Raw genomic sequence first — 27,420 nt, 5'->3', positions numbered from 1 at the left:
CTGCCACATCACACAACTAGGGTCTGGCACCGGCCCAACTACACAAAATGCACTCAAAGCCTGGCCCATCCCAGGCAGATGCAGAGAAAGGCCACTGCAAATTCCACTCCACCCCCCCCACCCCGCCTCTCCCAAACTCCATCAGTGCACAGATGAAATCTTTCAGGTTTCAAAGAGGGATAGGGCAATAGGAAAATATGTCCGTCTCCAATCCAACACAAAATATACTCGGCCACTAAACGGCGTTGCAGCAAAGTGTTAAGTATTAGAAAGAACGCAGCATTTCAAACCGAGATTATTAATGACATACGGCCAGAACAGGCGACCAGGCTGTTAAATGCAAGGAGTTGGTGGTGGTTACAAGGAAGTTGCTCAGTTTTAAGGAATTATGGCCACATAATGATTATCAGTTGCTCAGCCTACATGGAGTACAGGGTATGGAGGATAGACAGCGATTACACATTAGGAGGGGCTCAGGGCTGTCATGGAACAAGCTAAACAAGAGCTACGGGTAATCACGGAGGTTATAAGGGTTTTTATTTTAGAATTTATATAGGGTAAAAGCGCACCGACAGCAGGTTTATTAATTATTTGGTAACGTGGTTTAGGGGATCATTCAGTTAAAGAGGCTCAGATTTAAACATATTGAGTTTAGTAAAGGGCTCAAGACGGATAAAAGAATTGTTATACCTTGAGTGTCTGGTTGGGTTTTAGGGCGTGTTAGCAGGGAGCTGTTTTCCAGACGGTATAAATCAGGGAGTATTCATTTTAATGGGGCTACATTTGGCATAAGAAATTCAAATTTAAGGGCCGAGTATGAAAATTTGGAGGTCTGGGGATTAATAAGGACGTGGATCGCTCCATTCAGAGAGGTCGTAGGCTGACTAATCACTTTTGTAAAGGCCAGAGTGGATCTAGCACTAGGATAGTTAATTCATTTGAGGGTTTCAACCATTTTAAAAACGTTCAGGGTGGCGGAAAAAAAGAGGATTATAAAGAGGATGGCTACACATTCAAGAGGGGGAATAATAAGGGGGCGTTGACTATTTTAAAGGGTTGGGAGATTTATAAAGGTGTTAGTTACCCATTCAATTAACAAGGGCAATTGAGCATGTTAAACAGCCGGAAGAAATATAAAAGGGTGGGTTACCCATTCGGGCGGGGGAAATTAATAACGGAAGGGTGACCATTTTAGAGAGTTGGGAAAATTATAAAGGAGTTGATTACCTTTTCAATGAGGATTAATGCGTTATATGGCTATTTAAAGGGGCTGGAAGATTTATGATGGGGTTGGTTACCCCTTCACGGGGTAATGCTGCAGTTTCTCTCCTACCTTTGGCTTCTCCTTCTTGCGGCTCCTCTTCCTCTGCTCCTCGGCTCGCTGTAGTTGCACCTCTGCCGGCGTCCTATCCCTGTTCCTGGCGCCGCTGCCACTCCTCCGACCGCCGGCACCCGCGAGTGGGGTTCCGCTGCTGGACCGCTTGCCAAAGCCCAGACATCGACCAAGGCGACAGGCGGCCGTCCACAGCCCGGCGAGCAGCAGCAACAGGCCGCCCGCCGCCGCCGCCAGTAGCAACAGCCAGCCGGCTGAGCCGGGGGACTGGCGTCTGAGCCACGGCTCCAGGCCCAAATCGATGCCCAGGCCGGTGCGGAGAAGGCCCAGGCCAGCCCATACTCCTTCCTCCAGCCGCCCCAGCAGGAGCTCGGCCTTGTCGGCCAGTACGTCGTGCCAGTTCGCTGCCATCTCCACCTCCACCCCTCCCTCGACCCGCCGGCCCGCGCTAGACCGCCGGCCACATGGCCTGGGGAGCCAGGCTCGTCCCACTCCGAGCCTAAAACACTGCCAACGCCGCCTCCCGCATCCAGTAAGCAGGCCGCTAACTCGGCAGCTTCCACACCCGTCGCTCGACAGCCGGCCCTCCCGCTCCTGCGAGGTAACCCTCCGACCGCAGCGGCGCGCACACCTGCCTCAGCCCGCTATATAACCGGTGCTGTGTGGTCCTCCGGCCACGAGGGGGAGGGGTTGGGGGACGTGCGCTGTACGTGGAGGCCGGCTCACTTGTAACGTCCTCCGACCGGAGGGGCGGTAGGAGGACGGGGAGGCCGGCTCACCCATGTGGGCCTCCGACAACGGTGGGGGGATACTGTCATCGGAGTCCCAATCTCACCGTGCTGAATGCTGGAGGACCTCAGCGGCTAAGGGAGGCATCTGTGGAGGAAAACGAACAGTTTACATGTAATCATTGGCTACCAGTATTCTCAATTTAGATGAAGGGTCCCAACCTCAAACAACGACTGTCCATTTCCTTGCACAGATGCTCTCCGAGTCAAAGGAAATGTATTATCGAAGTATATATATGCTACCATATACTGCCTTGAAATTAATTTCCTTGCAGGAATTTAGAGGAAAATAAAGAAATACAATAGAATGTTAGAGAAACTCAGTAGGTGAGGCAGAAGCTGTGGAAAAGAATAAACATCTGGTCTTGGCCCAAAACATTGACTGTTTTACTCTTTTCCAAGGATGCTGCCTGCCTGCTGAGATCCTCCTTTAGGACTGGAAAGGATGGGAGGAAAGGCGCCAGAATAAAAAGGTGAGCTACTGACTCCACCTCTGATCCCCTAATGAGGCTCATGGACCTCCAGCCTCTTCCTCGTTTAGTTGACAATCAGCTCTTGTATTGTTGTACCACTCAACCAGATTTTCAGTCTCCTGCCTATATGCTCATTCATCATCACCTTTAATTTGGCCAAGAACAGTATGTCATTGGCAAAATTAAATACAATATTGGTGCTGTACTTAGACATGCAATCTTGGGTAAAAAGCAGGGGGCAAGCATACAGCCTTGTGGTAAATCTATGCTGATGATGAATGTGGTGAAGTTGTTGTTGCCAATCTGTACTATATGGGGTTTGCCAGTGAGGAAATTGAGGATCCAGTTGCAGAGGGAGGTATTGAGGCCCAGGTCTTGGTGCTTAGGGTTAAGTTCCTCCAGATTTTTGTGTGTTGCTGCATGAGGTCAGTCAGCGAGCCTGGAGTTCAAGGCCTGTATCCCATTATCGGCGAGTCTGGGATCGATACTAAAGATCAAAACTCAAAGGTCAATCATAAGTTGAAGCCCAGTGGCTGAAGCCCGGAGTTGGAAACTGAAGGCTCTGAGGTCTGTCCTGGAGTTGGAGGACTGCCCAAGTGTGTGGGTGGATGGGAGGGAGGAAAGAGGCTTCTTTTGCTGATTCATTGCTTATTATGTTCTGTATTTTTTTGCTGAGCAATGTGGGCCTGCTACATTGGTGCCGGAATGTGTGACCACACTTGGAGGCAGCCCCTAGCACATCCTTGGGTTGTACTGATTGTAAATGCAAGCAATGCATTTTGCTGTATGTTTCCATACACTTGTGATAAATAAATCTGAATCTGACATGTAGGTGATGTGTGGTCAAGACAACGGAGTTCGCAGCTGCTGGATTCTTGAGCAACACAGATTCTGCTGGAGGAACTCAGTGAGTTGAACAGCATCTGTTGGGGGAAAGGACCAGGCACTGGGATGTGCTGTCCTCCAGTCAGAGGATGCAGTCTATAGCTGCTGATGTGTTCAGTAAGTGCAGTGGCTACAAATGGCTTACTTAACTCACTCTATATAGTTCGTAACAACCAGTCCATAAGGACAGAAGACTAATATATCGAAGCAATATTGGACCGTCTGGCTCATTGAGTCTGCTCTGCCATTAGATCATGGCTGATTTACTTTCCATCTCAACCTATTCTCCTGCTTTCTTCCTGCAATCTTTGACGCCCTTACTAATTGAGAACCTAACAACCTCCATTTTAAATACACCTAATGTATGGCCTTCACAGCCAAGATGGATTCTACAGATTCACCACCTTCTGGCTGAAGAAAACCTTCTTCATCTGTTCTAATGGGATTCTATTGAGGTTGTGCACTCCGGTCCCAGTCTCTCCCACTATTGGAAGTATCCTCTCCACATCCGCTCTCTCTAGGTCTTTCAATATTTAGTAGGTTTCATTGAGGATCCCCCCCCCACTCCCCCCCATTCTTCTAAGCTCTGGTGAGTATAGGCCCAAAGTCATCAAACACTCTTTGTACATTAAACCTTTCAGTCCTGAAATTATTTTCAATGATCTCCAATGCCAACACATCCCTTTTTAGAATCAGAATTAGGTTTAATATCACCAGCATATATCATGAAATTTGTCGTTATGTGGCAGCAGTAGATTGCAATACATAATAATTTTAAAAACTATAAATTGCAATAAGAAATATATTTTAAAGGAATTAAATAAGTAGTGCAACAAAAAGCAAAAATAGAGAAAAAAATATTGAGGTACATGGGTTCATTGTCTGTGGAGAAATCTGATGGAGGTGGGGGAAAAGCTGTAACTAAAACATTGAGAGTGTGTCTGCAGGCTCCTGTACCTCCTCTTTGACGGCAGCAATGAGAAGAGAGCTTGTCCTGGGTGATGGGGGGCCTTTAATGATGTATGCCACCTTTTTGAGGCATCACCTTTTGAAGATGTCCTCTAACTCTGCAACTTCTTGCTATCATGGGCAGAGCAGTTGCCATACCAAGCCGCAATGCATCTGGATAGGATGCTTTCTGTGGTGCATTGATAAAAATTGGTGAGGGTCAAGATGAACTTGCCATTGAGGGGTTTCAGTGAGGTTTAACCAGACTGGTTCCAGAAATGGTGGGTTTACCATATGAATGGAGATTGAATAATCTGGGACTGGACTCCATAGGTTAGGAGATTGAGTGGATATCTTATTGACCCTTACAAAATTCTTGAAGGGCAGATGCAGGGAAGAAATTTCCCCTGGCTGAGGAGTCTAGGACCAGGGGCACAGCCTGAAGTTAAGCGGTAGGCTGTTCAGGCTGAGGTGAGGAGAATTTCTATCAGGCAGAGTATGGTGAATGTTGGAAGTCTCTCTCCCCTCCCCCCCACCCCCCAAATGACTGTGATGGCTCCATTACCTGCATCAGAGCAGAGGTCAATGTCAATGACAGGAGAGGAGTGGACATTGATGGAATCTAAGGATATACAGCACTGAGATATGTCAGTAATGATCTTAATGACAAAGTAGATCCAAAGGAGTGGGTTTCCTACCCTTGCTCCTGATTCCTCTACCTCATGCTCTTGAGTCACTATTAAATTCACCGCTGACACTGATTGATAAAACCATTTTCAATTTTAAATTCTATCACATAACTACAAATGATTAAATGGCACCTCTATCTAAATCATCCTGCAGTCACAATCCAACCTCGTTATGATTGTTTTGCAATCATTTTTATTTAACATTTTCATGTAATGCTGTACATTTAATGTTCAAACACCATCAATTATTACAATCAGCTCCTTTAGTACAATTTTTAACTAGAAGTCAAATATCGGTAAAGCTAAGTCACAATTCACAGATCTGTCCAGTTTGATTTGGATTTCTGCTGAAATGTCCTCACTTGGAGTTTCCTGTCCCTTTTCTGTGAATGGAGCCTTTCAGAATTGGGTCTGTCAAAAAAACAATGCAACAATGTTGACATTGGAAATTGATAATGTTATGAGTATAGTTCCAAGCAATGCAATTGAGTCTTCATAAGCAGTTCCCTTAATGGATCTATTGGCAAATGCATAGCCCGGGTTGGAGCTGGACTTCACAGACAAGTAGATCCCGCTCAGCCAGACGGGCTGAATTCTCAGATCACAGCTGGAGCTGGATGGGCTCTACTTGGAAAATGCACTACCTCACTGGGATCTGACAGCCAAGGTGTCCAGAATTGTTACCAGGTTTCTGATTGTTTAGAAATACTGATGGTTTGGCAACTGTCTCGCTCACTGTTCTGAAGTATGAACCCTCAAGCATCGTAATTACACAATGGATGACATTTGTGCAGGCGGTGGAGCCACTGGCTCATGGCTCCAGAGACGTGAGTTTGAGTCTGGCCTCAGTTCCTGTCTGTGTGGAGTCTGCACGTTCTCCCTGAGATCTTGAGTTTCCTCTGGGTGCTCTAATTTCCTCCGACCGCCCTGACATGTGCAGGTTGGTGGGTGAATTTGATCAGAAACGCAATGCCTGAGCAAGTGGTGGACTCACTGTGCGTGTTTAAGAAGCATGGTGTGCAACAGACCAAAAGCAAGTCAATAGGATTAGAACATAGAAATCTACTGCACATTACAGGCCCTTCAGCCCACAATGTTGTGCCAACTATGTAACCTACTCTACAGACTACCTAGAATTTCCTTACAATAGCCCTCTATTTTTCTAAGCTCTATATACTATGAGTCTCTTTAAAGACCCTATTGTATTTGCCTCTATCACCCTCGCTGGCAGTACATTCCATGCATCCACCACTGTGTGGAAAAATTCACCTCTGACATCCCCCTTGTACCTACTTCCAAGCACTTAAAACTATGCCCCCTCATGTTAGCTATTTCAGCCCCAGGAAAAAGCCTCTGGCTATCCACACGATCAATGCCTCTCATCATCTTATACACCTCTATCAGGTCACCTCATCCTCCGTCACTCCAAGGAGAAAAAGCCAAGTTCACGCAACCTATTCTCATAAGGCATGCTCCCCAATCCAGGCAACAACCTTGTAAATCTCCTCTGCTCTCTCTCTAAAGTATCCACATTCTTCCTCTAATGAGGTGACCAGAACTGAACACAGTACTCCAACTGGGGTCTAACTAAGGTCTTGTATAGCTGTAACATTACCTCACAGCTCTTGAACTCAATCCCACAGTTGATGAATGCCAACGCACTATATGCCTTCTTAACAACACTGTCAACCTGCGCAGCAGCTTTGAATGTCCTATGGACATGGACCCCAAGGGCTTGCTGATCCTCCACACTGCCAAGAGTCTTACTAAAGACAATATTATATACTTTCTTCACATTTGACCCACCAAAATGAACCACCTCACACTTACCTGGATTGAAGTCCATCTGCCACTTCTCATCCCAGTTCTGCATCCTATCGATGTCCCGCTGTAATCTCTGACAATGCTCCAGACTATCCATAACACCCCCAACTTTTGTGTCATCAGCAAACTTAGTAACCCACACTCTTACTTCCTCCTCCAGATCATTTATAAAAATCACAAAGAGGAGGGGTGCCAGAACAGGCCCCTGCAGATCACCACTGGTCACCGATCTCCATGCAGAATACGAATCATCTACAACCACGTTTTGCCTTCTGTAGGCAAGCCAATTCTGGATCCACAAAGCAAGGTCTCCATGGATCCCATGCCTCGTTACTTTCTGAATGAGCCTTGCATGGGGAATCTTATCAAATGCCTTACTGAAATCCATGTACACTGCATCCATTGCTCTACCTTCATCAATGTCCTTTGTTACATCCTCAAAGAATGCAATCAGACCCGTAAAGCATAACCTGCCCTTGACAAAGCCATGCTGACTATCCCTAATCAAATTATGTCTCTCCAAATGCTCATAAGTCCTGCCTGTCAGAATCTTCTCCAACAACTTGCCCACCAGTGAAGTAAGACTAACTGGTCTATAATTTCATGGGTTATTTCTACTCCCTTTCTTGAACAAGGGAACAACATTTGCAACCTTCCAATTCTCGGGTACTCCTCTCGTCCCTATTGATGATGCAAAGACCATCGCAAGAGACTCAACAATCTCCTCCCTTGCTTCCCACAGTAGCCTGGGTATATCTTGTCCAGTTCAGGTGACTTATTCAACTTAATACCTTTAAAAAGCTCCAGCACGTCCTCTTTCTTAATGTCTATTCAGTCAAGCATTTCAGTCGCTGTAATTCATCCCCACAACTGCCAAGGTCCTTTTCACTGGGGCATACTGAAGAAAAGTGTTCATTAAGTACCTCCACTACCTCCTTCGGCTCCATGCACGTTTCCACTCTCACTCCTGGTTGGACCTATTCTCACATGCCTCATCCTCTCGCTCTGTACATACTTGTAGAATGTCTGGGGGTTTTCCTTAACCCTGCTCACCAGGGCCTTCTCATGGCCTCTTCTAGCTCTCCTAATTACATTCTTGAGTTCCTTCCTGGCGCCCTTGTAATCTTCTAGAGCTCTAACAGTACCTAGTTTCTTGAACCTTTCATAAGCTTTTTTTCTTTTTCTTAACTAGATTTTCTACATCCTTTGTACACCATGTTTCTTTTACCCTACCATCCTTTCCATGTCTCAATGGAACATACCTATGCAGAACATTCCCTGAACATTTGCCACATTTCTGCCATGCATTTCCCTGAGAACATCTGATCCCAATTTATGTTCCCAAGTTCCTGCCCAAGAGCATCATATTTCCCCCTACCCCAATTAAACGCTTTCCTAACTTGTCTGCTCCTATCCATCTCCAGCACTATGGTAAAGGAGATAGAATTGTGATCACTACCTCCAAAATGCCCTCCCACTGAGAGATCTGACACCTGACCAGGTTCATTTCCCAATACCAGATCAAGTACAGCCTCTCCTCTAGTTGGCTTATCTATATATTGCATTAGGAAACCTTCCTGAACACACCTAACAAACTCCACCCCATCTAAACTCCTTGCTCTAAGGAGATACTTGTCAATATTAGGAAAGTTAAAATCACTCATCACAACAATCCTATTATTGTTGTATCGTTCTAGGATCTGCCTCCCTATCTGTTCCTCAATGTCTCTGTTACTACTGGGAGAGTCTATGAGAAAACACCCATTAGAGTTATTGCTCCTTCCTGTTTCTGATTTTCACCCACAATGACTCAGTAGACAATCCCTCCACGACTTCCTTCTTTTCTGCAGCCGTGATACTATCCCTAATTAGCAGTCCCACTCCCTCACCATTTTTTACCTCCTTCCCTATCCTTTTTGAAATATCTAAAGCCCGGCATACTCAGCAGCCATTCCTGCTCCTGTGTCATCCAAGTCTCTGTAATGGCCACAACATTCATCAATGTATTGATCCACACTTTAAGTTCATCCTTCTTGCCTATAAAACTAGTGTCAATAATAGTCAGCACCAATGATGGTGGTTCAATTCCTGCCGCTGTTTGCAGGGAGTTTGTACGTTCTCATTGCTGGTGCTGTAAAGTGTTACTCTAGCTGCCACACTACCATGCCATCCCAGTGAACGTTGACTTCCAATGGTTGCACAGAAAAAAAAATAAATATGGGGGATCTGCACAACTTGTTTTTTACAAATTAGTTTTGAATACTCACATTGACTAAACCGACTCCTTTGCCAGACTTGATCATTTGCTTCTGATACTTCTTCCTCATGCAGTATGCGGTGAACAGCGTGATCAGCAGCATGGCCAGGAAGATGACTACAGATGAAGTCACAGCAATTACAACGGTATCCTGTTGTTCACTAAGGTTTTCACAGTATTTGCCTGAATACCACCAATTATCGCCTGTTTGACACCTGTAAGACAACAGTCAGATGTAGGTCTATTTGGCCGAACTGGTTGACATTGTTTATATTACTCACCTATTGAAAGTATCCTGATTTGTAACATCATGGTCCTGTCCAGCATTTCAATGGCGAAAGAACGCAAGAAGCTGCAGAGAGTAGTGCACTCTGCCCAAAATAATATGGGTATACCGCTCCTCACTGCAATAGTATCTACAGGAAGCACTGCCTCAAAAAAGACACAAAGATTTCCACCATCCGGGCAATGAATTAACATCCAGCATGATGTACAGAAGCCTGAAGTCCACATCACCAGGCTCAAGAACAGCTACTTCAAGAACCCTTCAACTATTCAGTTCTTGAACCAACCTGCACAACCCTAATCGCAACACTATGACCACTTTACACTAAATGGATATTGCTTTGCTTTGTGCTAATTGTGGGTTATTGCAAAAGGGCTCTAAAATTTGTTTTTCTTGTGAATGCTGCCTATCTAATGCTATGTGCTCATGAGGCTGCTGGAAGTAAGTTTTCTTTTTCATTGCATCTGTGCATGTACAGTATAGACTTGTACATATGCAATAAACTCGATTTTGACTTTGAACATAGAATAGTACAGCACAGTACAGGTCCTTCAGCCCACAATGTTGTGCTGACCCTCAAACCCTGCCTCCCATATAAACCCCCACCTTAGATTCCTCCATGTACCTGTATAGTAGTCTCTTAAACTTCACTAATGTATCTGCCTCCACCACTGACTCAGGCAGTGCATTCCACGCACCAACCACTCTCTGAGTAAAAAACCTTCCTCTAATATCCCCCTTGAACTTCCTACCCCTTACCTTAAAGCCATGTCCTCTTGTATTGAGCAGTTGTGCCCTGGGGAAGAGGCGCTGGCTATCCACTCTATCTATTCCTCTTATTATCTTGTACACCTCTATCATGTCTCCTCTCATCCTCCTTCTCTCCAAAGAGTAAAGCCCTAGCTCCCTTAATCTCTGATCATAATGCATACTTTCTAAACCAGGCAGCATCCTGGTAAATCTTCTCTGTACCCTTTCCAATGCTTCCACATCCTTCCTATAGTGAGGTGACCAGAACTGGACACAATACTCCAAGTGTGGCCTAACCAGAGTTTTATAGAGCTGCATCATTACCTTGCGACTCTTAAACTCTATCCCTCGACTTATGAAAGCTAACACCCCATAAGCTTTCTTAACTACCCTATCCACCTGTGAGGCAACTTTCAGGGATCTGTGGACATGTACCCCGAGATCCCTCTGCTCCTCCACACTACCAAGTATCCTGCCATTTACTTTGTACTCTGCCTTGGAGTTTGCCCTTCCAAAGTGTACCACCTCACACTTCTCCGGGTTGAACTCCATCTGCCACTTCTCAGCCCACTTCTGCATCCTATCAATGTCTCTCTGCAATCTTTGACAATCCTCTACACTAGCTACAACATCACCAACCTTTGTGTTGAAGGCTGAGCATAGAACAGTACAGTACAAGCCCTTCAACCCACGATGTTGTACTAACCTTTTAAACTACTCCAAGATCAATCTAACCCTTTCCTCCTACATAACCCTCCATTTTTCTCTTGTGTCACAAATGTATCTGCCTCCACCACCATCTCTGGTAACACTTTCCTCCTCTCACCGCTCTGTGTAAAACAAACCTACCTCTGATATCCTCCCTATATTCTCCTCCAATCACCTTCAAATTACGTCCTCTTTATTAGCTATTTCCGCCCTGGGAAAAAAAGCGTTGGCTATCCACCCAATCTCTGCCTCTATCATCTTATACCCCTGTAACCCTCAGGTTCGGCTGGTGGCAATAGTGAAGGGGAAGATAGTATCTGGCCCTGCCAAACTTGTGAAATCTCGTTTGCGTGGATGCTGCGTGATGTTTTTCCATTACAAATCAGAACCATGAAATAATGAACAGTATACCATATGCAATTAAATGACAGAGCTTCATAATTCTTAATTTGACTATAGGGTTAGTAGAGAAAACAAAAAGGGAAAAAAAAGTGCTCATTTTAATGAAACAGTTTAATCTGCATGTTGGAGCTCATGATTTTCCTGTCCGTTCGTTCTCCATCAATTTTCCCCGGGTATCCTCGACTCCTGACTCCATTCCAAGTCCTCTCCGTCCTGCAGTCTATGACCTCTCCGTTCTGGCCTCTTCTCTCTCCATCTTCTGCTGAACAGAAGCCCGCGAATCCCTCGCTCTCGGGCAGACACAAAAGAAAAACCTCCCCTCATTGGATGCCACACATTCCAAAGTCCCTGTTATCTCTCGTCATAACCCAAACACTGCTGCCATAGAGAAACCATCAGATTAGCAGTGAACTTTCCCGGGGCGTTACACTCTCCTTCCCTTCCCCCCCCCGACTAAATTTAGTCATATCCTCATGACCTTGAGATAATTTGCCAACCCTTCCTGCAAAACACAAAGTCCAACCCAGGTGTAAAAGGGAGTAATATAGCTCCCCAAAGCGCTAGGGGCCACACTCTGTTCACCCGGTGCTACATAGGCCAGCCTATCTGGTGGTCTCCTAATTCTCTGAGATCTCCGTTACCTCTCATCTACCTCTTCATGTTCCGACACTACTGGTGATACTTCTGGTCTACCTGGCGAGGCCTCCCTGGCCTATCACTTGTGCCCACCTGCAACTTGGACCCCTCTGTCCCTTGGCTGAGCCCCGCTTCATCACTTGCAGGGTCTTGCTGAAACCTAGTCTGTCCACAGATAGCCTCCACCCCTCCCCCCTCCCCCCCCCACCCCGGCCTCCGATTTCACCCGACTCTGTGTGAGAAGGGTTGGGAGTCTCTTTCTCAATCAATGGGGAGTTAGCAAAAGGCAGCATATACTGCACCCCTATGTGCTCATCCTCCAAATCAGTATCCCAGTCAGGGGCGGGGGCCGGTCTAATCTCTCCTGCTGTTGGTCCTGCAGTCTCCCCACATCACTGCAGAGTCCTCTGACTAGGTGTAGGCTCCAGTTTGGGCTCTGGGTTAACCCCCACCTCTTGTCCCAGAGGCAGAAGGTGGTTCCGATGGAGAATCTTGACAGGCCCATTCCCATCCTCTGGTTTTACCTGGATAACTGGTACATTTGGTATCTGACTCTCCACCACACAGCGGGTAGCCACCCAGCAGTTGGCCAACTTATACTCACCAGGTAGCCCCAAATTCCATATGAGGACTCTGTCTCCTGGCATGAGTTGGGAGAACCTAACCTTTTGATCATCAGTCAGTCAGTGGGTGCCGTCCCGAATCCAGGGTTAGTGGCTATGCACCTCCATCTTCTTGGATCTTGTACTCTTTTTCTGGCCTCAGCATAACTCAACCTAGTCCATTGCCTCACCTTATTGTACCAAGTGGTTCACTGCCTTCCTCTTTCCCTCTTTCCTTCTATCATCCCTTCCAATAACAATTTCTGCAGTCCACCACCTCTTAACAAGTGCCCGGCATATTCCAGCTTCCTTTTCTGCACATTCTTCAGCAACTCCTTTTCTCTCCTCACTGTCTTCAACACTTCCATATTACTGACCTTCATCACCCATCTAATTTTCTGCATTCTCCTTAATCACCACATTTCAAATGCCTCCAGTCGTCATTGCACTTCCTTGCATAAGGTCCACGATTTGACTCCATACAACAGACTGCTCCAGACGTAGCATTTCCAAATTCTATAACGCAGCCCAAAGTCCAACCTCTCACCACACAGCACATCACTCAGGCTCCAGAACATTGATCTTGCAATCTCAATTCTTTGTCTAATTTCTGTATCACATTTCCCATCCTCTGTGACCATCTGTCCCAAATACACAAACCTTTTGATCATACCTCCCCTTATTTCCTTGATTCTGCTTGGTAGCCGCAACCTCAACTAATTCATAAGCCTTTTTCAGCTCCCTTCTCATATCAGACACATACTTCAGATGAACCTTCCGTAGTAGGTTGTCCTCATCAGTCCCAAGACAAAGGTCAATAGACAATCTCACCTAATGCCCAAACATCAAATAATATGGCGAGTACCCGATAGCTTCATTTTGTGTACAATCGTAACAGTGTACCAGATGTCCAATATGTTGACTCCACTTGCTCTTCTTGCTGATCTCCAAGATTCTGAGCATGTCTAGCAAGGTCCAATTGAACCTCTCGGACTAGGGATCATCTGCGGGTGACAAGGAGTAGTCCCTGACTTCTTGACTCCGAGCAAGCTCTGTAACTCATTGATGAGCCTCTTTGCGAAATCCCGTCCCTGATCATTATGTATCCACCTGAGGAGGCCATAATAAACAAAATACTTTGGCCACTGTGGACGCCCTCTGGTCCTTGGTAGGGAAAGCCTGTGCATATCTGGTGTAGTGATCTGTGATGACTAAGACATTCGCCATGTTGCTGGCATCTGGCTCTATTGATGGGAAATCCATATACATCAGGTCAAGGGGCCCCGCATTCTGCAAGTAGGACAAGGGAGTTGCCCGTGTAGGCAGCGTCTTCCTCCATATGCATTGAATGCACGACTTACAGTATTCTTTGACCTCTGACTTTATCTGGGGCCAGTAAAACAGGTCTCTGAGCAATCCATAGGTTTTTTCAACCCCCTAATGTCCAGAATAATCATGAAGTGACTTCAACACCATCCTCCAATACTTCTCAGGCAGAACCAGCTGGGAATACTGACGTCAGTCCGGAGGTGACATGACCTGAGATAGGATCCAGTTCCTCAACTCCAATCTGGGCCATTCTCTCAGTAATAGAGGCACTGCAGCGTGTTTCGTCTTCTCCGCTTGGGCCAAGTCTCCTTTTCAACCGCTGACCAAATGGTACCAATGCCCGGGTCATACCGCTGAGCAGCTACCACTTCCCCAGGATTCGATTCTGGTAACTGGTTTGGCTTCAGAGCAGTCAGGTTACAGTAAACTTGTGGAATGGCGTCATCCGAAGCTCCCAATTGATCTACTGCTCGATCCTGTCCTTGCTTTCTGTCTGCCTTCACAGTGATGACAAACTGTCACAAGGCTTTCACCCCCGGGGCAGGAATGCTTTCCCACTCCTCTTCCCTATCCAGCCCTTCATGTGCATGTTGGGACAAAGCATTAGCATCAATTTTCCTACTTTCTGGCCTGTATTTCAGGCTGAAATCATAGGCAGACAACACCACCAGCCACCGATGGCCTATGACATCCAATTTTGCCGAGGTCAGGATATAAGTTAGGGGATTGTTGTCCATCCTCACCTCAAACTTGGCACCTTAAAAGTAGTCACTCAGCTTATCCACCACAGCCCATTTCAAAGCCAGAAACTGCAACTTATGCATGGGATAGTTTTTTCTCAGAGGGGGACAGACTTCAACTGACAAACGCCCCAGGCCTCAACCTGGTGCCCTGATCCTGATACAGGACATCCCCCCAAGCCCTCTCTGCTGGCATCCATTTGCAGTACATACAGCATTCGGGGGTCTGCAAAAGCTAGCACAGGCACCTGGGTCAGCATCTCCTTCAACGACTGAAAGGCCTCTTCACATTTTGCATTCCACCCTGGTCCAAAAGGCTCCGAAGGGCTAAGGTACTCCTTGCTCTCCTCTCCTTTTGTCCCCCTCCCTTTCTTCCCCAGGGAAGGTAACCACAAAGAAGCTGATTCAACAGGTGACTAACTTTCACGTAGCCCTTCACAAACCTCCAAGAGTAACCACAAAACCCGAAGAACAAGTGCAAATCGCTCACAGTCTGGGGCCTTGGCCAGGTGGTCACTGCATCCATCTTAGACAGGTCTGTATCTACTCCATGCTGGGAAACTATGTGCCCAACATAGCCAACAGACGTCTTCTGAAACTGTCATTTGTCCAGTTTTAACCCTTCAGCTTTCAGGCGGCCCAGCACCTTCAGTAGCCTTGCTTCATGTTCTTCCAAGGTGGACCCAAACACTATGAGGTCACCCAGATACACCAATACCTTGAGCAAGTTAGTACCCCCACCGTTTTCTCCATGACCCGCTGGAAAGTTGCAGGGGCTCCTGATATGCCCTGGGGCATCCTTTCGAACTGGAAGAATCCCAGTGTACTTATAAATGCCGTCTTCTCTTTGTCAGCCTCACTCATGGGGATCTGGTAATATCCACTCCTCAAGTCCAACACACTGAACCACTTCACACCACTCAAACAGGCCAGAGCGTCTTCAATCCTCGGGACAGTATACTGGTCAGGGACAGTACGCCTGTACACCCACATCCGTACCTTCTCATTCTTCTTTCTGGCCACTACTATTGGGGACGCATGGGGGCTTCGGGACTCGGTGATGATCCCAGCTTCCTTCAACTTTCATAAGTGCTGCTGAACGTCTTTCACCTCTGCAGGGGCCAGTCGTTGCGACCTCTCTCTGAACAGGGTATCCTCGGTCTCCTGGATAGTGTGACGAGTGTTCTTAGAACAATCCAGAACAAACTTGTCAGTGGAAAAGATACCTTCCAGCTTCAGCATCTTCTCTACCAACCTCCTCTTCCAACCCGCAGGAACCAGGGAGTCCCCGAAGTTAAATGACTCAGCGGTCAACCTTCCCCCTTTTTCCACTAGTTTCTCCCTGGCTTGTCTCATAGGGACACGAGACATTACCGTCACTGGGAAGAAATGCGCCAGGGGCATCCCCTGCTTGAAGATGACCTCCCTCTTTGTACTGTTCCTCACAATCACTGCCGTCCTGTTTGCCTGTACAACAGAGAGCTTCTGCAGTTTGGGTCTCACCAGTACCCCAGCAGGCACTCCCGACTCCTCTTCATGGTCTTCCGGAGCATCCACCAACCAGGCCTCACCCTCGGGCATTCCAGGATATTTGGAGTTTCCCATTACTCTCGCTACTTCCCCGGGCCGTAACATGATTGACTTGGACTGGGTGAACCACACAGTCCCTTGTCTAAACTCGTTATCTGGCCCAGCACAGACACGCACTTCCTCAAAAGCAGCTCGAAACACCGGGTGAATGGACAATGTCCTCAGGAAGCTCTCTCCATCTTTCTCCCTGCCGGCTCCCATGAGCCTACTCGCAATAGGAGTGTTGGTCCCCAGAAGAATTGAAATGCCACCCTTCTCAACGGGATCCAGACAAACTGACGCTAATGTATACGGGCCTCAGCCACTCCCACATTAGCCTCCAAAAACTCCAGCTTCACTGACAAATAACCATCATACGGATGATCACCCGCACTAAGACCCCAGATCTCTCGTGCACTGAATGGTAAATGCATCAAGTACCCATTGTAAAATGAATGGTACAGCAAAGTGACCTGTGACCCTGTGTCAAGTATGGCTCTAGCATAAACACACTATCTGTAGCGATACACTGGAACTTGGCCCCACTAAGCCTTCAGAAATAGGGTTCTTTGCTTTAGGGTTTTCCTTGATATATTCCTGGGAATGTGTCCCCCCGCCCCTGATACGCCAGGCCATTCCCCCCACTGCGTGTCCTTTAAGTTTTCCCATCAACTCTCTCTGCTTAGGTACCCAGGGGCTCCCTCTCCGATGGGTTTCCTGTCGTTCACACTCCCACCTGGTGTCCTTCTTCACCACAGTTAAAACAGACAATACCGGCTGCTAGCAGACCTCGGTATAATCTGTTCTCTTAGAGGATCCACCTCCCTATCAGCTTCATCATATGGGGGGGGGGTCACACCTGCTTATAACAACCGGGACATCTCTGTTCTTAACTTTGCCGCAGTCTCCTCTACCATTCCCTAGGGCATGCTACCTGTGGTCACTTCACCACAGGGGACCACTACCGAGGACTGTACTGTGCTGAAGGAGGCCTCCCGTGCCTCTGATGCATTCTCCTCCTCCCGCACTTCTCTGATCAGCTCAACAAATGAGGGAGAGGGGACATCTTACGAGACAGTCGGAGACCCCAAGCGATCAGGTCCTGAGACTGGGCGCCCTTTGCTACCTGGTCCATTCTTAACTGATCCACCTCAGCCACCTTAATGGCCCCTCTGCACCTCTCTAGCCGAAAGATGTAGGAAGAAAGATCTCTCCCTTCTCCTGACGCATGTTCTGAAACCCCACCATGAGCCCCGCTGGGCTTCCTGTCATGCCAAATGCCTTTTCCAGTGCTCCCATGTAATCTCCCATAGTTGCTCGGGGATACCAGGACCTGACAACTCTCACGCCAGCAGCCCGCCCACTCAAACTCTCAACTAATCCCTGTCGTTTTACATCATCAGAGCACTGCCACTCATCTAACAACTGAGAGCTGAGAGGTGTGCTCCACCCAAGTCTCATACTGCTCTTACCCTTTAGGCGTTGGAGTATTTCCACAGAATAGGCAGAGCCTACCATAGCTGGGCATTTTTCCATTTATTCGCCAGAGAGGTAAGGGCAGATACTAACTCAGAATTCTCACTCTTCCCTGGGGGACAGGGACTAAGTAGCCATTCCAAATCCAACCACTCCTTTCCCTCACTCCTCAGAAATGACAGAACCCTGCCTTTGAAGTCTCCGCCCCAGCTACAGGAAGCTGGACTTGTGATTCAGCCCGCTCTGCTACCGTTACATCAGCTCTAGTCTGCAGTAAAACAAAGGCTGTGCCTGCCATTTTATCAAACCTTCGCCCCGCAATTGTAACTTTTCCAACAATTTTAACAGTACTTAACATGCGAATTAACCATTCATCTGGAGTACGAATATCTACCCCATTCAACACGCACGCATTAATTACCACTCCAACATGGCAGCATCCATACCAGCACAGACTTAAACACACAACCCACGGGTTCAATACTCAGGGCAAACACACAGCATCCAACGAAATGAATCCTGGGTGAGCCCCCACAATTGTAACCCTCAGGGTCGGCTGGTGGTGATTGTCAAGGGGAAGATAGTATCCGGCCCTACCAAACTTGTTTTCTCCTGTTACAACTCGGTACCATGAAATAATGAACAATACACCATATGCAATTAAGCAATTGAGTTTTATAAATCTTAATTTGACTATAGGGTTAGTAGAGAAAACAAAAAGAAAAAAGGGCCCATTTTAATGAAAGCCTAATGTGCACGTTGGAGCTCACGATTTTCCCGCCTGTTCATTCTCCATCAATTTCCCCCGAGCATCATCGACTCCCGACCGCATTCCAAGTCCTCTCCATCCTGCAGTCTACGACCTCTCCGTTCTGGCCTCTTCTCTCTCCATCTTCTGCCAAACAAAAGCCCACAAATCCCTCGCTCTCGGGCAGACGCGAAAGAAAAACCTCCCCTCATTGGATGCCACACATTCCAAAGCCCCTGTTATCTCTAGTCGTAACCCAAACACTGTTGCTACAGAGACACCATTATATTAGCAGTGAAACCTTTCCCAGGGTGTTACACTCCTCTATCACGTCAGCCTTCATCCTCCTCCATTCTAAAGAGAAAAACCCTAGTATTCAACCTATCCTCAAAAAAACATGCTCTTTAATCCAAGCAGCACCTTGGTAAATCTCCTATGCATGCTCTCTAAAGTTTCCACATCCTTCCTATAATGAGACAACTGGAAACATGTTGGGTTCAGTACTATATGACTCTATAGAATGAACTGGGAGGTGGGACTAAGTTACTTAAGAAAAAACAGGCAAAGTACCTTAATGACTACTGTAAGTTTTTGTAAATAAAACATCAGAGGCTTTTAAAGTTTAAGGGAAACCATTACAACTCACCCTATTGTCAACCAAATACAGAACATAGAGTGCGGTTAAAAAAATGCACATAATTACATCACCACGTCAGACCAGCCTCTGAAAGTGAACCCCTAACTCAATGTTGGTGGTTGTGAATTCTGCATATATTTCCACCCCTGACATTATCCTACAGAGGCCACATCCCCCATCCCCGTCCCCCCCAAGAATTCACCAAAACTGACACGTGAGCCTGTCCGGAGCTCCAACGGGCCATTCAGCTGGGGTCCGTTGTGCCGTGGGAGGAGTAACAGCAGCTTCCTCTGACTGGTCCAGAGGTACGTTGACACGCTCATGGTTTTGTTGTGATGGCAGGTGCACGGTAGCAGAATCCTCCAACTTTTGGTGGGTTAGTTTAAGATGATCCACTGAAATACATTCAGGTTTACACCTCCTATCTATGAAGTGTTCCAAAATTCAGAATATTTCATAATTAAGCAAGCTATAAATCAATACACTGTGGTATCTGGTGAAACTGCGATTGGAAGTTGAAAAATGTCATATTGAACACTTTGTGAATGCCCAATGTTAGCTGTGGCTCTGTGAACTGGATGCTGAACTTTGAGTCAGGAGATTTTGAATTCTAGTCTGATTTCCAGGTCAACATTATAATGCAGCACTGGATGAGCTAGACACTTTCATACTTGCTCTGCCTTAGATGAGACATCAATTCAGGAGCTTGTCTGCTCAGGAACATAGAGAGGTATAGTACAGGCCTTTCAGCCCAGAACTTTTTAGCGTTCTCCAAGATCAATCTAATTCTTCGTTGCTAGATAGCCCTCTGTTTTTCTTTCATCCATGCGCCGATCTAAGAATCTCTTAAATATTTCTGTCTCTACCACCGACCCTGGCAACATGACCCATGCGTTTACCACTCTCTGTGCAAAAAAAACTTACCTCTCACATTCCCCCCTATATTTTCCTCCATTCACCTTATCTTCTTTTTAAGCCCATTACCCCTCCAGGGGCATAAGTCTGCCTACTGCAGTTCACCTGAGTACTCTCTCCTGGACCAGACTTTCAAGTTGTCCCCAGATGTAGCCCATCTTCGAAGATCCTTCCTCTCTGAGTAATGAAGTCTTTGGAGCTTCTGTTGGCATCTCTGTAGCACTGGGTTTTTATGATATGGGGTTGCTAGCCGATGTCCAACCCTCCTCCTTTCGCAGGCGGATTTGGGACTGTCCGTGGCGGAGTCCAATCACCTGATAATCATTTCATATTATTCATTGCTATCCTGGTAAAAGAGTACTGATATCCACTCTATTTCTCTTATGATCTCATACACTTCTATCAAGTCTTCTCTCATACTCCTTTACTCCAAAGAGAGAAGTCCTAGCTTGCTCAACCTTTCCTCAATGGACATGCCCTCTATTCCAGGCAGCATCCTGGTAAATCTCCTTTGCACTCTGTCTAAAGCTTCTACATCCTTCCTATAATGAGGCAACCAGAACTGAATACAATACTCCATGTGCCCTAAGCAGAGTTTAAAAGAGCTGCAACATTACTTCAACTCAAACCTTCAACTCACGAAGGCCAACACACCATATGCCTTGTTAACTACCCTATCAATTTGCTCCCTCAGGTAAAAAGATCCTTTAGAATTACCCAAAGAGGAATTCCACCTGTGATCTGGGCCAATATTTAAATCTCACCAAAATGACAAATTTTCATTGTGGTAGCTTGTAGTGTAGCAATTGGTCAACGTATTTAATATACCTCATGGCTAAGAAAGCTTAACAGTGCCTTTACTTCCTTAGAAAGCTAAAGAAATTCACATTTCCACCTTGACTCTCACTAGTTTTTACTGAGACACCATAGAGATCATCCTATCTGGATATATCCCAACCTGGTATGGCAGCTGCTCTGCTGAGACTGCAAGAAACTTCAGAGGGCTGTGGACATCATGTTATGAACTCTCTCAGCACAGCATGGAAAACAGTCTCCTCTCCATGGAGTACTTGTCCAATTAGTATCGTTTTAGAGGAGATTTATCAGGATGCTGATTGGATTAGAGAGCATGCCTTATGAGGATAGGTTGAGTGAGCTCGGGCATTTTTCTTTGGAGCAAAGGAGGATGAAAAGTGACTTGATAGAGGTGTATAAGATGACAAGATGCATAGATAGAGTGGATAGCAAGAGGCTTTTTCCCCTAGGTGGAAGTGGCTAACATGAGGGGGTGTGATTTTAAGATGATTGGAGGAAAGTATGGGGAGGATGTTTGTTTGTTTGTTTGTTTTTTTATTACACAGGGAGCGGTGGGTGTGTGGAAAATACTGCCAGGGTGGTGGAAGAAGTAGGTACATTAGGGACATTTAAGAGGCTCTTAGGTAAGCATGTAGATGAAAGAAAAATGGAGGGCTATCTGGAAGGGAGGGATTGGTCAGAAAGAACGAAAATCTATAAATAAGTGAACAGGAATGAGGCAAGGGCAGTGGAAACAGACAGAAACAAAAGTCTTTGTTCTTGCTGTGTAGTGGCAGGAATGGAGGTGGCCATTCTGTGAAACTGTCCTTGCAGCCACCATTTTGTGAACTGTTTGGTGAACTGCTTCTTACTCAGGGATAACTTAATCAGACAGTTGAACGTGGACACAAGTAATTTCTGCTAATGATCTGCTAAACCTGAGACCATTCTCAGATGAGAAGCTCTTTATTATGTAAAATGTAAATTTGTAGAAGAAACAGCTGAGCCCAGTGTTTGGGTGAACTGGTTAGACTAGTTTGAACCAGGCTGAGTTAGAAAAAATAGCAAAGGAAGTCACCTTAGACACAAGGCTAGAGGAAAGGCTATAAAGTAATATTGCTTGTAGCCTTGGGCTACTTCCAATGGGAATCTGACACAGGTCAGTCAGATGACCTTAAACCAACAAAACTGAAACATCATAGATTGATCTGAAACACGACAAAATCTGCAGGTCTGGATGAAGGGTTTTGGGTTGAAACATTGACCGTTTAATCTTTTTCATAGGTTCTGCCTGGCCTGCTGAATTCCTCCAGCATTGTGTGTGTCTGTTGCATAGATTGGTCTGATAAGGAAAGGAGTAAGAATGACTCCACTTCAGACACATGGAAATTACACTGGCACCACAAGGAACCCCTAGACTCTTTTACTTGGCTTATTACCTTTTCTATTCTTTGACTGTTCATAGAGGGATAGAGAAACCCAATAGGTGTGCACACAGATGTAAATTTGCATGCTTGTGAACTGGGCCAATAAAGGCACTTGTCAAGAAATACAGATTCTCTGTGTGCCTAACTAATCATTATTATTGAGGGGTAATCCTTATAACAGAAGGGTTAGATCTTAGAACAGGTTAAAAGGTCAGCACAACATTGTGGGCTGAAGGAGCTGTACTGTGCTGTATTGTTCTATGTTCTGTGAGACACAAGAAAGACTGCATATATACAGGACATCTGAGTTGGATGATCAGCCATGATCATACTGAATGGTGGTGCAGGCTCGATGGGCCAAACGGCCTACTCCTGCACCTATTTTCTATGTTTCTATGTTTCTATCTGGAGCAACGCACACACAAAATGCTGGAGGTACTCAGTGGATCACGCAGCATCTGTGGAGAAATGAATAGATGACACTTCAGGCTGAGATCCTTCATCATGCTCCCCTCCATGGACTCTACACTTCTTGCTCATTCAGTAAAGTAACCAACATAACTAAAGATCCCACCCACCCTGGACATTTTCTCTTCTCCATCCTCTCACTGGCAGAAGATTTAAAATCCTGAAGACACATACCACCAGGCTCAAGGGCAGGAACGAAGGGGTTAACATATGAGGAGCATTTGGTAGCAATGTGCCTGTACTCACTGGAATTTAGAAGAATGCGGGGGAATCACTTTGAAACCTACGGAATGTTGAAAGGACTAGATAGGGTGGATGTGGAGAGGATGTTTTCTATGGTGAGGGTATCTAGAACCAGAGGACACAGCCTCAAAATTGAGGAGCAACATCTTAGGACAGAGGTAAGGAGGATTTTTTTAGCCAGAGGGTAGTGAATCTGTGAAATGCTGTGGTGGAGGCCAAGTCTGTGGGTATATTTAAGGTGGATGTTGACAGTTTCTGTTTCCTGGTCGGTCAGAGCATCAAAGGATATGGCAAGAAGGCAGGTGTATGGGTTGGTGTGGGATCCGGGATCAGACATGATGGAATGGCGGAGCAGACTCGATGGGCTGATTGGCCTAATTCTACTCCTATGTCTTGTGGACTTATGGTCTTATGGACAGCGTCTACCCCTCTGCCATAAAATTGTTGAATGATTATCTAATACAGTAAAATGGACTCTTGACTTTACAGTCTACCTCATTATGACCTTGCACTGCATTGTCTGCCTGTACTGCACTTTCTCTGTAACTGTAACAATTTATTCTGCATTCAGCTTGTACTGATGTTGTGAAATAATTTGTATTGGTGGCATGCAAACCCAAGTTTTTCCATTGTACCTCATATACATGGCAATAATAAACTAAGTTATCAATTTACAGGTACATCATGGTGCATTTGATTGTTTGTAAAGCATCCTGAAGTCACTAAACATATCATATGCGTAAATAAAGTACTTTCCAGTTAATGGCAATCAAAATTATCAGTGTCATTGGAACACTACAATAAAGAAAAAAGCCCTCAACTCCGAGTGGAGTCATCGGAATGCCGGCATGATAGCGTTTTTTTGGCAGGCTTTCTGATTTTTACAAGGCCGAGTTGCTAGCTCGACGCTCAACCCAGGATGGATGGAAAGTGTTCAAGGGAGCCGGCTGGATTTGAACTCAAAAGCCTTTGCTCTGAAGTCCGGCACTGATGCCACTACGCCACCAGCCAACTAACTGTACAGTAACAAAAGCAATTACCTGCACACAGGCTCTCCATTCAGTTCAATGCAGACTCCTTCATTTTGACATTGAAAACCAATGCATAATTCTGGGATATTTGTCACCGGTTTGTCAGTTGCTGGCTTGCTGGTCAAGTTGGTGATAGGATGGGGTGTGAGCTTGTTTGTGGTGGAATGGTAGGGAGCTGATGGTGTAGGTTGACTGGCTACAAGATGTGATGCATCTGAAAGATCAGAGAACAGCACACATCATAGCTTATACAATCAGATTTGTTTTTTTCAAAAATATATTTATTCCAACTCTACAACAAACATTGGAGACAACAGCGATAGCTAACATGAACTATATTAAAATAGTCCCATCCTCACTGAGGGTGCCATTCATCCCCTGTAGTACCCAACAGTCCCAGAACACCTCTATTGCATCTTTGGACAGTGCATGTTTTTTTCTCCAAGGTTACTTGGGCATGGACAAACCCTCGCAAAATGGCCAGACAGTCAGCGCAGGTGGAGCCCTCAGCTGCCTGTCTTCAGGACCCATTGATAGCTAACTCGGCCAACCCCCTGGAGCAAGTTGACGAGGATGTCCTCCTTCCCCCTTGCCTCCCTCTGTACTGGATAACTAAACATGAAGAAGATGGGGATAAAATGCAGCCAGAAGGCAAGGAGAAGCCCCCTTAGATAAGAGAAAAGGGGCTGCAGCTTTGCACACTTCATGTACATGTACTAAATGGCCTTTTACAGCCCATAGAAGAGGCAAGTGGCTGGCAGATGCATATACGGGCTTAGAAATTTATTGCAGGGCACTGCTCTATGCAGTAGCCTGCACTCCAGATCACATTCGATAACTTCTACACGCCTGATCCAACAAATTTTCTCAATCAAAATCAGAATTAGAATTAGATGTGTATATCATGAAATTTATGTCACGAAATTTGTTTTGTGGCACAGTACAGTGCAAAAATTACTGCAAGTTACAATTTAAAAATGATTGCAAAAGAGGAATAGGGAGGTAGTGTTCATGGGTTTGTGGGTCATTCAGAAATCTGTTGGCTGAAAGGAAGAAACTGTTCCTAAATCATTGAGTGTGGGTCTTCATGATCCTGTACCTCTTCCCAGATGATGAGGATAGTGAGGATTGTGAACTTGAAATGTTAACTCTACTTCTAGTTTCAGATGCTGCCCAGTTTTCAATAGGCTTCAATAGGTACAATGTACATTTAATGTATACAATATACTTCTTGAAATTTGCTGAGTACTTCCAGAATTTTTTGTCTATATACCAATTAAAGCAAAACGCTCAGATACCTTTTACAAGTTCCCATATGGTAGGTTGGTCAAGAAGGTTGAGTCGCTCAGCATTAAAGATGAAGTTATAAATTGGATTAGGCATTGGCTTTGTGGGAGAAGCCAGAGAGTGGTAGTAGAGGGTTGCTTCTCTGACGGGAGGGCTGTGACTAGAGGTGTGCCGCAGGGATCGGTGTTGGGTCCATTGTTGTTTGTCATCTATATCAACAATCTGCAGGATAATGTGGTTAACTGGATCAGCAAATTTGCAGATGACACTAAGATAGGGGGTGTAGTGGACAGTAAGGAAGGCTATCGTCGTTTGTAGAGGGATCTGTATTGGCTGGGAAAATGGGCTGAAAGATGGCAGATGGAATTTAATGCAGACAAGTGCGAAGTGTTGCACTTCATTAGGACCAATCAGGGTAAGTCTACACAGTGAATGGTAGGGCACTGAAGAGTGTGGTAGAACAAAGAAAACTGGGAACATAGATCCATAATTCATTGAAAGTGGTGTCACGGGTAGATCAGGTCACAAATAAAACTTTTGGCACATTGACCTTCATAAATCAAGGTATTGAATACAGGAGTTGGGATGTTACGCTGAAGTTGTACAAGACATTGGTGAGGTCTAGTTTGGAGTATTGTGTACAGTTTTGGTCACCTACCTACAGGAAAGATATAAATAAGGTAGAAAGAGTACAGAGAACATTTACAAGGATGTTGCTGGGTCTGGAGGACCTGGGTTATAAGGAAAGATTAAATAGGTTAGGACTTTATTCCTTGGAACGTAGAAGATTGAGAGGAGATTTGATAGAGGTATACAAAATTATGAGGGGTATAGATAGGGAAAATGCAAGAAGGCTTTTTACACAGTGGTTGGGTGGGACTACAATCAGAGGTCAAGGGTGAAAGGTAAAAGTTTAAGGAGAACATGAGGGAAACTTCTTCACTTAGAGGATTATGAGTGTGTGGAATGAGCTACCAGGCCACATGGTGCATGCAAGCTCGATTTCAACATTTAAGCCAAGTTTGGATAGGTGCATGGATAGTATGGATGTGGAGGGCTATGGTCGTGGTGCAGGTCAATAGGAGTAGGCAGTTTAAATGGTTTCAACATGGACTAGTTGGGCCAAAGGGCCTGTTTCGTGCTGTACATTTCTATAACTCTGACCAGTTGTTCCTCCTTATAGATGTGCAGTGAGTGTAAGAAACAGTATCCAGAAAATAAAGCCTTACCTTCCATGGTCAAAAGGAAATAAACATCACCTCCCTTGACAAACTCTCTACTTTTCAATCTTTCATGGGATAAAAAAGTACTGATTCCCATGCTTGGTCCCCGGTAATACTGACTGCCATCAGCTCCTGTCACCAGATATCCCACTTTATTTGGTCTATCCCAGAAGAAGGTTGTTTCATTGCCTGTAAACAGATCAGATAGCCATTAGTATGCCTACACTAAAACTACAAGCAGGAAAGCTAAGCAAGATATGGACTGACCTGTAGTTTGGATTTTATTTGGGTCCGTAGTTACCGTTCTCTGGTGGGACATGCGTCGTCTAATGTCGGGGTGCTGATCCATCAGAAGCATGGTCCCTTGCATCCATGGGCATGGCCATTGTAGACGATCATCATTAATGCCACTGACCAAGTGAAGGAATATACCAAGATAGAAGGGAAACTCACTTGTACCGTTCATGTAGAGCTTGATTTGAAATGCATAACCTTCACTGGAGTAATATCTTGGGCTGTAGATAACCCCAGCGCTTCCCGGCGGGCTTCTGTTCAGAATGTCGTTGAAGTTTCTGATGTGCCACACATGGGCAGGACAGTGGGTTTCTGAGAGGTTGATATCATCAATGGAAATCCCTCCATTGGGGGAGGCTGCTTGTTTCACGCCTTCAAAGACGACACGAAACTTTCCAGAGACATTCAGGCTGACATGATGAATCTGCCAGTAATTCAGACCTGCAACTGTTGCAAGGAACAAAATTTCATTTTTCTAGAATCTAAGAGTTGTTTCAAATAACTGGATGTCGCTGGAGGAGACAACACTTACTATTCATTTCTAACTACTCTCTGTACCTACTGGAAGACGATTTCAGAGTCAACAACATTGGCAGATTTGGAATCAGATATTGACCAGTCCAGTTTAGGAAATTTCCTTCTGCATAAGGCTGAATT

At 45.7% G+C, this 27,420-nt stretch overlaps 2 protein-coding genes and 1 long non-coding RNA gene across 5 annotated transcripts in view; 1 reads left to right on the top strand and 2 right to left on the bottom strand.

The window, feature by feature from the left end:
- mtdha (metadherin a) overlaps positions 1-1,996 on the bottom strand; it is a 79,567-nt gene extending 77,571 nt beyond the window's left edge. The window contains exon 1 of the mRNA XM_072257941.1: positions 1,334-1,996. Within this exon, the coding sequence (XP_072114042.1) occupies positions 1,334-1,744 (411 nt within the window). The 5' untranslated portion in view covers positions 1,745-1,996. The remainder of the gene's footprint in view (positions 1-1,333) is intronic.
- LOC140197664 (uncharacterized) lies at positions 469-10,144 on the top strand. Of its 3 annotated transcripts, none has more exons than XR_011885991.1 (4): positions 469-511; positions 2,524-2,594; positions 3,427-3,596; positions 9,272-10,144. It is a non-coding gene; the product is annotated as an uncharacterized lncRNA (long non-coding RNA). The 3 variants fall into 3 exon arrangements; XR_011885990.1 differs by lacking the exon at positions 469-511 and adding an exon at positions 2,082-2,236 and having other exon boundaries at positions 9,272-10,143; XR_011885989.1 differs by lacking the exon at positions 469-511 and having other exon boundaries at positions 2,248-2,594; positions 9,272-10,142.
- The window catches only part of mep1ba (meprin A subunit beta a), a 79,494-nt gene continuing 57,061 nt past the window's right edge, over positions 4,988-27,420 (bottom strand). Inside the window, exons 11-15 of the mRNA XM_072257927.1 lie at positions 26,737-27,210; positions 26,476-26,658; positions 23,969-24,173; positions 9,208-9,412; positions 4,988-5,527 (exon numbers count right to left, since the gene is read on the bottom strand). Of these exons, the coding sequence (XP_072114028.1) occupies positions 5,516-5,527; positions 9,208-9,412; positions 23,969-24,173; positions 26,476-26,658; positions 26,737-27,210 (1,079 nt within the window). The 3' untranslated portion in view covers positions 4,988-5,515. The remainder of the gene's footprint in view (positions 5,528-9,207; positions 9,413-23,968; positions 24,174-26,475; positions 26,659-26,736; positions 27,211-27,420) is intronic.

Source organism: Mobula birostris, chromosome 1, assembly GCF_030028105.1.
Source record: "Mobula birostris isolate sMobBir1 chromosome 1, sMobBir1.hap1, whole genome shotgun sequence".
NCBI classification, from domain to species: Eukaryota; Metazoa; Chordata; class Chondrichthyes; order Myliobatiformes; family Myliobatidae; genus Mobula; species Mobula birostris.
This window is presented reverse-complemented; position numbering and strand designations above follow the sequence as displayed.